The sequence below is a fragment of the Cygnus olor genome, chromosome 28, assembly GCF_009769625.2.
Source record: "Cygnus olor isolate bCygOlo1 chromosome 28, bCygOlo1.pri.v2, whole genome shotgun sequence".
Lineage (NCBI taxonomy): Eukaryota > Metazoa > Chordata > Aves > Anseriformes > Anatidae > Cygnus > Cygnus olor.
Genome location: NC_049196.1, coordinates 1,719,421 through 1,729,449, shown reverse-complemented (window position 1 = coordinate 1,729,449; position 10,029 = coordinate 1,719,421). Strand labels below are relative to the sequence as shown.

The 10,029-nt window shown below is 71.0% G+C and overlaps 1 protein-coding gene across 1 annotated transcript; it reads right to left on the bottom strand.

Annotated features, from left to right (window-relative positions):
* NTRK1 (neurotrophic receptor tyrosine kinase 1) lies at window positions 1-9,076 on the bottom strand. Its single transcript, XM_040538590.1, has 16 exons — window positions 8,886-9,076; window positions 6,252-6,326; window positions 6,092-6,163; window positions 5,433-5,501; window positions 4,839-4,993; window positions 4,554-4,702; window positions 4,326-4,452; window positions 3,884-4,213; window positions 3,420-3,478; window positions 3,056-3,158; window positions 2,578-2,724; window positions 2,344-2,474; window positions 2,096-2,268; window positions 791-1,031; window positions 417-575; window positions 1-186 (listed from the first exon to the last, which is right to left on the bottom strand). The coding sequence occupies exons 1-16, from the start codon at window positions 9,074-9,076 to the stop codon at window positions 1-3; spliced, it is 2,367 nt and encodes a 788-aa protein (XP_040394524.1).
* Window positions 9,077-10,029: the final 953 nt, after the last annotated feature.

The window sequence follows — 10,029 nt, the reverse complement described above, 5'->3', positions numbered from 1 at the left end:
TCAGCCCAGGATGTCCAGGTAGATGGGGGGGCTCTTGACCAGAGCCTGGAGGCGGCTGTGGATGTCCTTGATGCGCTGGCGCTGCTGGGGCTCCCGCTGCCAGCAGCTCTGCATGATGTCGTACACCTCCGAGGGGCACGTGCGGGGCCGCTCCAGCTCCCGGCCCTGCGTGATGCACTCGATGGCCTGCGAGAGGTGAAGGTGGGGGGGGGGGGGGGGAAATAGAGCTTGGCCCCCCCCAGGCTGGGCTCTCCCCCAGCCCAGCCACCCTCAGGACTGGGGGGTCCCCTCCTTTCCCCAGCCCAAGTGCGGAGGAGGACGCAGGAGGCCAGCTCCCGGCTTGACGCCGCTTGCCGACCCCAAAATTGAGGGTGGGGGGGCTCTGACCGGGTGCTCCCCCCACTCCCCCAGCTCACCTCGGTGTTGGAGAGCTGGTACCAGGGCTGCTTCCCGTAGGTGAAGATCTCCCAGAGCACCACGCCGAAGCTCCAGATATCGCTCTCGGTGGTGAACTTGCGGTAAAGGATGCTCTCGGGGGGCATCCAGCGGATGGGCAGCATGGTCCGGCCGCCCACCTGCCCGGAGGGGGGCCATCAGCTGGGGACCCCCCCCCTCCCCGCCCCGGTCCTCCCCCTCCCCGCAGCCGCCGGACCCCCAGCCCCCCGCGCTAAGTGCTCTGCAGCACCATTAAATATGGATGGGCTCGGGGTAGGGGGCAGCAGCTAAAATGGAAAAATCGAGGCGGGGGGCGGGGGGGGGGGTGTGGAACAGACCAGCCCGGGCTGCTCACCCGGTAGTAGTCGGTGCTGTAGATGTCGCGGGACATGCCGAAGTCGCCGATCTTCACCACCAGCTCGTGGCCCACCAGGCAGTTGCGGGTGGCCAGGTCGCGGTGCACGAAGTGGAGGGAGGCGAGGTAGACCATGCCCGAGGCGATCTGCGTGGCGATCTGCAGCATGTGGCTCAGCGTCAGCTGCCCGCGGGGCTGCCCCTGCCCCTGCTCCAGGATCTTGGCGTCCGGCCCGTGGGACCTGGCGGGGCAGAGGGGATGCTCGGAGCGGGGGGGGGGACGCGTGCCACAGGTGTGGGTGTGGGTGGGTGTGCACGCAGGGGAATGGCGTGCAGGTGTGTGTATCCACGTCGGGTGCAGCGGTACGGGTGCTGGGGAAGGGTGTGCACGGGTGTGTGCATGCACGCAGGAAGGCGTGCACGTGTGTGTGCATGCACGCAGGAAGGCGTGCACGTGTGTGTGTGCATGCACGCAGGAAGGAGTGCACGTGCCTGCGTGCTCAAGCCAGAGGGGGCCATGCACATGCGTGTGCACGTGTTGGGGAGTGTGCACACACATGTGCGGCCATACCAGGGAAAGCCACACACGTGCGCACACGTGCTGAAGCAGCATCCACATGCGTGTGCATGCACAGAGGGAAGGCAGGCACACACGCGTGTGCACGCGCACCGGGGAAGCCGTGCACACGTGCGGGGAAAGCACGCGCACGCACGTGCCTGGAGGCGTAGTGCACGCACGTGTGTGCGCGCCCATGCCAGGGAAGCCCGGGTGCGTGCCGAGGAGGGCTGTGCACGCGTGTGCACGTGCACGCACCGCCTCGGCGGGTGCGGGGAGGGCGTGGAAGCGGCCGGGCAGGCGTGGAGCCGGGCGTGCGAGCCGGCCGGGGGCCAGCGCGGCTGCGGGCGAGCCGGGGCAGGGGCACGCTGCCTTTGATGGCGAGCGCTGCTGACAGCCGGGCCGAGGAGGCCGCGGCCGCGAGCGGGGGGCTCTGCTCGGCAGAACCATTACTGCCAAGTCCCATAACAATAATCATAAAAGCCACGTCTCAGAGCTCATCGCCTGGCCACTAAAGCGATGCCTCTGGCAGCCCCCCCTTACCCCCCCTCGTCTAGCAGCAATACCTGGGGGGCCAATCGAAAAGTCTCTGCTTATTCCAGCTGATGGCCAATCTCTCTCTATTTAAGCCTCTCAGACAGCTAATCTAATCAATATTGCAAGGAGGGCTGCATTAGCAGGGAGCGCGGGGCGGGCTGGCTGAGCCCTGCTGATGGAGCGCGGGGAGGGGGCCGCGCGCGCCGGGCCCACCTGAGGAAGCGGTTGAGGTCGCCGTGCTTCATGTACTCGAAGACCATGATGAGGGGCTCGCCCTCGGTGCAGACGCCGTAGAACTTGACGATGTGCTCGTGCTGCAGCACCGTCAGCAGCTCGGCTTCCCGCTGGAAGTCCAGCCGCGCGCTCTCCGTCACCTCCTTCAGCGCCTGCCGCCGGCACACGGCCTCAGCCCGGACCCGGGGACCACCCCCCCGGACCCCCACCGCCGTCCCCCTCCTCACCTTCACGGCCACCAGCATCTTCTCCTGCTCCGGGAGGAGGTTGTAGCACTCGGCCAGGAAAACCTTCCCGAAGGCGCCTTCGCCCAGCTCCCACTTGAGCACGATGTCCCGGCGCTGCACGTGGTGCACGCCTGGGGGGCACCCAGGCGTCAGCCCCAAGCCCCCCACCCCGGCTGGGTTCAAGAGAGGGTGCTCGGGGGCAACAGGGAGTGTTCGGGGGTCCCCCAGCCTTACAGGCGTTGCAGAAGTACTGCGGGTTCTCGATGAAGTTGCTCTTCAGCCCCTCCAGCTTGCTCTCGGTGGAGGACACGGGGCTGCTGCCCAGGTTCATGAAGTGCAGGGACATGGCCAGGTCGTCCTCCTGGGCCAGCACGGCCGAGCCTGCGGGGACAGGGACGGGGACGAGGACATCACGGGGGGGGGGGACAAGGGGGGGGGGGGGGGGGGGGGCGGGCGTTTTGCACAGCGGTGCCAGGCGCTGCCGAGCATCCCCCCGCCCCGGCCGGCCCCGGGGGGAGCCAGCCCGATCAAACCCATTTAGAGGCTGAATCCATTCCAGGAGTGAATTAGCAGCTGCTGCCCGCGCTGCCTGGCCCCAGCGGGGGCCCCCATCGCCACCCGGTCCCCCCCCCCAGGGGTGCAGGGCACTGGGGACCCATGGGGACCGTCACCCTGCGGCCAGGCGCGGGGAGCGGGGCGAGGGGGGACTCACGGTTGATGCCGAACTTGGAGCGGCGCCCGCACTTGTTGAGCACGAGGAGCATGACGGAGAGGAAGAGGCAGGCGAATACAGCCAGGGCCACGGCCACAGAGACCTGGGGACAGCGGGGACAGGGCTCAGGGTCCTGCTGCGGAGCCGGGTCCCTTCTCCCAGCCCTTGGGGTGGAGGTGGCCGCGAGTCCGTTGGGGAAACCGAGGCACTGGGAGGGCAGGGGACTGCCTTCGTCCCCATCACCTTCCCACCTTGTCTGGCCTCGGGTTTGCCTTTGCTTTATGAACTTATCCTGCGTTCCCATGGGTGCCCTGATCCCCCCCACCCCAAATCACAGAGCGCCCCGTCCCGGCCGAGCCCTCACCCCAAACGTGTGCTCGTCCGTCGTCTCCACGGGCCCCTCCAGCGAGCTGTTCCTGGTGCCTGGGGGGCGGAGAGGGGCCCAGGGTGAGCGTGGGGTGGGGGGACACAGCGAGGACAAGGACAGCCACGCTCCTGCATGAGCACTGCACCCGCACTGGGTGGGGGGGGACCCCCTGTCAGCACGGCTGGGGGGGATTGGGGCAGGGGGAGCAGCGTGCCCCGTCACTCACCCAGCGGAGACAGAGACACTGGCACAGCATGGAGAAAGGAAAAAAACACGCGTTATTCCCCCCAAAAAGAGAACCCCAAAAAGTTGGGGAAACTGAGGCACACAGGGGCTCGGAGCCACGAGGCAGCGAGGCGGAGACAGAGGCACCGGTGTTGGCGCATGGAGAGGTGCGGGGCACCTCCACCAGCCGGGGGGGGGGGAGCCCCCGGGAAGCCCCCAGCCCCTCCACGACGTACCGGGGATGGGCTCCTCGGGGCTGAAGCTGAAGGGGTTCTCCATGAAGCGGCCCCGCACGCTGCGGGCGGCGGCGCCCAGGGGGTTGCGCACCAGGAGGGTGTAGTTGCCGTTGTTGACGTGCGTGGGGCGGTTGAGCTGGAGGCAGCCGTGCAGCACGGTGGAGTTGTGCTCGTACTCCACGATGCGGGTGTGGATGTAGGGCCCCTCGGCCAGCGCCGTGCCGTTGAAGAGCCAGCGGATGCTGGGCGCCGGGTTGCCGTCCACCGAGAAGGGGATGCACCAGAAGTGCTGGGGGATGGCCTCGTGCAGGAGCAGGATCACCGGCGGGACTGGGGAGACAGAGCCGCCTGCGTCCCCAAACCAACGTCCCCAAACCGGCGTCGCCAAAACCGGCCCCCTTGTCCCACACCAGTCCCCGCATCCCCTCCCCGGGCGGCTCACAGGTGACGTTCAGCGTCACGCTGTCCTCCGCCGGCCCCACCGCGTTCTCCGCCCGGCACGTGAGGTCTTTGTGGTTGAGGCTGGAGGAGACGTTGGTGATCTCCAGGACGAGCTCCCACTCTGAGAGCTGCGGGGAGCAGCAGGATGCAGTGAGCAAACCCTGCCGCGGCAGGGACGGTGCCACCTGGAAGGTCCCCGCCGTGCCCCGAGCCCCGGCGTTGCTCTTGCCTTGGTGACCCCGGGTGGCTCCGATCCCACATCGGGCACCAGCCAGTCCCCGGTGGCCGGCGGCTCGCCGGCGATGTGGCAGGTGAGGTTGACGCTGTCCCCTTGGCGCAGCACCACGTCGGGGTGCTCGATGCGGACGGTGGGGGGCTCTGCCGGGGAGAGGGGCGGGCGGGTCTCCACGCTGTCCCCAGCCGCAGGCGGCTCGGGAGGGGGGACACACGCCAGCACCCCCCCTCCCCCGGCAGGATCGGGTCCCCCCCCGGGCGCCACGTCCCCGCCACCTACCGCAGCCGTGCAGGGGCTGGCTGCCCAGGGGCACCAGCACGCCGCCCTCCCAGCAGCCCAGCGACTGATTGCCCAGCTCGGCGCGGCTCCCGTCCTGCCACAGCTGCAGCCAGCGGACGCCGCAGGAGCAGTTGAGGGGGTTTCCCACCAGGATGCTGGGGGGGGGGGGGGGTGGCGAGAGGATGTGTGCGGCAGCGGGGTGCCTGGGGGGGCCAACCGGGCATCCCCCGGCTGCGCTGCTTCTGGACCAGTCGCCCCGGATGGCTGGTTTCACCTGGGGCCGTGCCACATGTGCTGTCCCCATCCCCATCCCCGTCCCCATCCCCGTCCCTGTCCCCATCCCTGTCCCCATCCCTGTCCCTGACCCTATTACTGTCCCTATCCCTATTCCTGACCCATCCCCGTCCCTATTACCGTCCCCATCCCCGTCCCCATCCCTGTCCCCATCCCGTGGCTGTCGGAGCCGCCGGCTCGCTGCAGGGTGTGTGCGACCCACAGCTGTGCCCCCAGCCCCGCTCCCACATCACCCAGAGCCACGTCCCCCCGCCGGGGGCCATCCCAGCTGCGCCCCTCGCCCCCTCCCCGGGCACTCACAGCTCCTGCAGGGGCAGATGCTGGAAGGTTTTCCAGGAGAGGGTGTGCAGCGCGTTGTAGGAGAGGTTCCTGCAAGCACAGCGCCCGTCAGCCCCCCCACCCCCTTCCCCAGGGACCACCCTCGTCCCGCATCGCCCTCGCTCCCGGGGGGGGGGGGGGGGGGGGGGGGGAGCCTGGCACAAGCTGGGGACGCCGCTGTCACGCCGTGACCAAGCAAAACCGCCGGTGCCAGGCTGGCTCTCGGGGAGCCCGGCGCAGCTTTTGGGCACCTCCTTGCAAGCAGCGACTCCCCGTGCATCACAGGCAGCCCCCCCCCCCCCCCCCCCCCCCCAGCTATCCAGCCTCCCCTCCTGCACGGGGCCGGGGCAGCACGGCGCTCCCGGGGGGCTCCTGCCCCGATCGATGGTTTCCCACTCAGCAGCACGGCCCCACGTGCCCCCCCCCCCCCCCCCCCCCCCCCAGCCTGGCTGCAGCGGATCGAGTTTTGCTGCCGCGCTGACGGGCAGCGGGACAGCATCGATCCCCCCCCCCCCCCCCCCCGGGCACGGGGACGAGAGCCACCCTGCACCGGGGATGAGCGTACCCACGGGGGGGGGAGGGGGGGGAGACGTGCAGGGACGGGGACCTGAGGCCCGGAGCCATGGCGGGGGGGTACTCACACGTGGCTCAGCCTGGGGGTGTCCTGGAAAGCGTCGTCGTCGATGTGCTGCAGCCCCGAGTTGGCGATGGTGCTGGGGGAGGCGAGGGCTCAGCACGCACAGCGGGGACCCCCCCCGGACCCCATCCTCCACCCTCCCCACCCCACCCCGGGGTGCTCACAGGTTCCTGAGGTCCCGCAGCATCCTGGTGTCAGCCCGGGTCAGGGTGGTCAGCAGCGGCTGGTTCTCGATGACGCTGGAAGGCAACGGGGCCCCGGGTGGGGGTCAGGCCCCCCCCATGGGGTCAGCATTCCCCAGGGGTGGGGGAGCAGCCCCGAACCCCCACCTCGTTCCCCACGCTTTGCTGTCAGGAGCTGCCATGTGGGGGGGGGGGGGGGGGGGGGGACACCGCTCTCCACACCCACAAGGCCGGGCAGTGCCCCCGTCCCCCCACGTGCACCCGGGAGCGGGGTGCCCCGGAGGGATGGGGGGGGCCGGGGGGGGGGCAGAACCCACGGGAGAGGGCTGGGGGAGGGCTGGGGCACCCACACCGTGGGGAGGGCATCAGCAGGACCCGCACCCCCCTCCTGCCCCCGTTGCTGCTCTCCCCACCCTGCAGAACGCAGAGCAGGACGGGACCCCCAAGCTGGGACCCCTGTGGGGCACGGACCCCCCCCCTTCGAAGCCCGCCGCCCTCCCCCCCACCCCCAGACACCAAAAGGCACCGGGTGATGATTTATGGCATCGGCTTCCCGGCCCTAACGCAACTTCTCCCCGTCCCCACCCGCGATCCGGCTGCACCAGCCCACGCTCGGGGACGGGAACGGGGCCGGAGCGGAGCTGCCCCCGCCGTGCCTCAGTTTCCCCCGGCAAACAAGGCTGAGCCGGGACACGGGGCCAGGGCTGAGCCCCCCCCCCCCTCGGAGCTGCTGCGGGGTTTTCCCCCCACCCCACCCCAGGCTGCGATGGGGACGAGGGAGGCCGGGGCCGGGGGTGTCTCAGGGGACCGTCACCCCCGCGCCGCCACCCACCCCACCCCGGCAGGCAGCGAACAAAGAGCTGGGGTGGGGAAACTGAGGCAGGGGGGGAGGCATGCGGCAGCCACCGCCAGCAATGCGGCAAGGCCAGGGCTGCGGCAGGGCGAGGACCCAGCCCGGGCACCCCGGTGGCACCCACACGGTCCCCAGGCGGGCCTTGGGGCAAGGTGACAGCGCCAGCGGGGTGGGGACAAGGGGGTCGCTCCCCCCCCCCCCCCGCACCCCCTCCCTGCCCACCATGGACCCCGCTGCGCCCCAGCCCTTCGCCCCCGCTGGCGCCCCCGTGGCAGGGGGCAAGGAGCTGCCCCCAGCCCCTCGCTCGCTCCCTGGGGGGGTCACAGCAGGGACCCCCCCATCTCTGCCCTCCCCAGTGCCCACCTCCCGGCAGCCTTGATCCCCGCAGCATCCCCCACCCCCAGCCTCATCGGCGCGGTCCCTGCCCCAGCCCCGTGCCACCACCCTGGCCCCCAGCCCCGCCGCCCCCACCCAGCCAACCCCCACCCAGCCCCAGCCCCACCGCCTTGTCCCCAGCCCCGTCCCTGTCCCCATCATCGCATCCCAGCCCCAGCCCCTGCAACCTCGCCTCGTCCCCATCCCCGTAATCGTATCCCAGTCTTATCTCCCCATCCCATTGCCATTTCCCCGACCCATCCCCATCCTCATATCCCAGCGCCAGCCCCTGCCTTACTGCCTTGTCCCCGTCCCCGTCATCGTATCCCGGCCCCATCCCCTTGTCCCCAGCCCCAGCCCTGTCCCCACGATAGTATCCCAGCCCCATATCCCCATCCCATCGCCTTGTCCCTGTCTCCATCCCCATCACTGTATCCCAGCCCCAGCCCCTGCCTCACCGCCTTGTCCCTGTCCCCACCATCGTATCCCAGCCCCACACCTCATCCCCATCCCCTTCTCCCCATCCCCGTCCCCGTCATCGTATCCCAGCCCCATCCCCTTGTCCCCAGCCCCAGCCCTGTCCCCATGATAGTATCCCAGCCCTATATCCCCATCCCATCGCCCTGTTCCCGTCTCCATCCCCATCATCGTATCCCAGCCCCACACCTCATCCCCTTGTCCCCATCCCCGTCCCCATCATCGTATCCCAGCCCCGTATCCCAGCCCCATCCCCTTGTCCCCAGCCCCATCCCCGTCCCTGTCATCATATCCCAGCCCTATCCCCTTACCCCTGTCCCTGTCCCCATCCCTGCCATCGCATCCCATCCCCTTCCCCTGCAACACCACCCTCTCCCCGTCCCCAGCCCCATCCCCTTGCCCCCAGCCCCATTCCCAGCCCCAGTCCCTTATCACTAACCCCAACCCCTTATCCTCAGCCCCATCCCCTTGCCCCCAGCCCCATCCCCTTGCCCCCAGCCCCATCCCCAGCCCCAGTCCCTTATCACTAACCCCAACCCCTTATCCTCAGCCCCATCCCCTTGCCCCCAGCCCCATCCCCTTATCCCCAGCCCCATCCCAGCCCCATCCCCTTGCCCCCAGCCCCATCCCCTTGCCCCCAGCCCCATCCCCTTGCCCCCAGCCCTGCATCCCCTTGCCCCCAGCCCTGCATCCCCTTGCCCCCAGCCCTGCATCCCAGCCCCAGCCCCTCGCCCCCAGCCCCAGCCCTGTCCCCAGTTCCTTATCCCCAACCCCAGCCCCTCATCCCCAGCCCCATCCCCGTCCCCAGCCCCTCGCCCCCGTCCCCATCCCCAGTCCCTTATCCCCAACCCCAGCCCCTCATCCCCAGCCCCTCATCCCCAGCCCCGTCCCCGTCCCCCAGCCCCACTCACAGCTCGGCGAGGTGGCGGGGGCCCGGCAGGAGCCCCCCCAGGCTGCGCACGGTGCCGGGCTCCCTGCAGAGGAGGCTGCGGGGCTCGGGGCAGCGGCAGGGCAGGGGGCAGGGGGGGGCGGCGGCGGGGGCTCGGGGGGGCAGCAGGGGCAGGAGGGCGGCCAGGCAGAGCCAGGAGGGCAGCGGCAGCATCGCGACCCGGGGCCGGGGGGCTGCTCCCGGGGCCGCCCCCCCGCCTCGCCCTCGCCGCCCCGCAGCCCACGGGCACGGCGAGGCGTGGGACCGGCGGCTTAAAGCAGCCCCGCGTGGCCCGGCCTCCCGGGGAGGGGCCGGCGGCTCCCCCCGCCCCGACCCTGCCCGCAGCCCCGCGGGGGGCAGGGGGACGGGGGGAGTTTGGGGGGGGACGGGGATCGGCCCCCCCCCACCACCACCACCCAAGTGGGGCAGGGGGCGCCGGGCACCCCCCGCCCCTCCCCACGCAGCCCCAGGGTGTTTTTGGGGGGGGGGGGGGGTCGGAGTCGTGCCCCCTTCCCCCCTGGGGTCCCGCACCCCCCCGGGTACCCCTCAGCACCCCTCATCTCCAAACCTTCCCCCCCCCCCCCCCCTCGGCCCCCTCCCCGCCTTCAAACCGCGTCCGCAGCCCCGTGCCCCCGAAGCAGCACCCGTCCGTCCGTCCGTCCGTCCCTTCCCGTGCCCACCCCGTGCCCCAGGGTGGGCAGCACAGCCCCCAGACCCCAACCCCCTCCCCGCAGGGCCACCAAGACCCCCCCCCCAATGCCCCCCCAATGCCCCCCCAAAATCTCACAGCACACCGAGACCCCACCGGGGGACGCTCAGTGGCACCTTGGCCCTGTCCCCAGCTGTCACCCCTGGGGTCCCCTCCTCGTGGTGGGGAGGGCACAGCACTGCCGTGACCCCCCCAACCATCGCCACCCCAACTCTCCCCCCCCCCCATCACGGCAGCAGGGCTCACACGCACGCTGAGTTTGGCACGTCCTCAGCCCAGGTTTCTCCCCCCATGCTCAGTCCCAAACCCGAGGCGCCCTGGGGCTGAGCAGAGCCCTTGCAGGACCCCCCCCCCAAGCCTCCCCCAAGGCTGAGCCCCCCCCCCCCCCCCGGGCTGAGCCCCCCCAGCGGCCCGCCAC

Excerpts from the sequence above, each read along its gene's own strand:
- NTRK1 (XM_040538590.1), bottom strand. The coding sequence starts at position 9,076 with ATGCTGCCGCTGCCCTCCTGGCTCTGCCTGGCCGCCCTCCTGCCCCTG. Across the intron at positions 6,327-8,885 it reads CCCCGCCACCTCGCCGAGCT|CGTCATCGAGAACCAGCCGC; the intron begins GTGAGTGGGGCT and ends GTTGCCTTCCAG. Across the intron at positions 3,159-3,419 it reads CGGACGAGCACACGTTTGGG|GTCTCTGTGGCCGTGGCCCT; the intron begins GTGAGGGCTCGG and ends CGCTGTCCCCAG.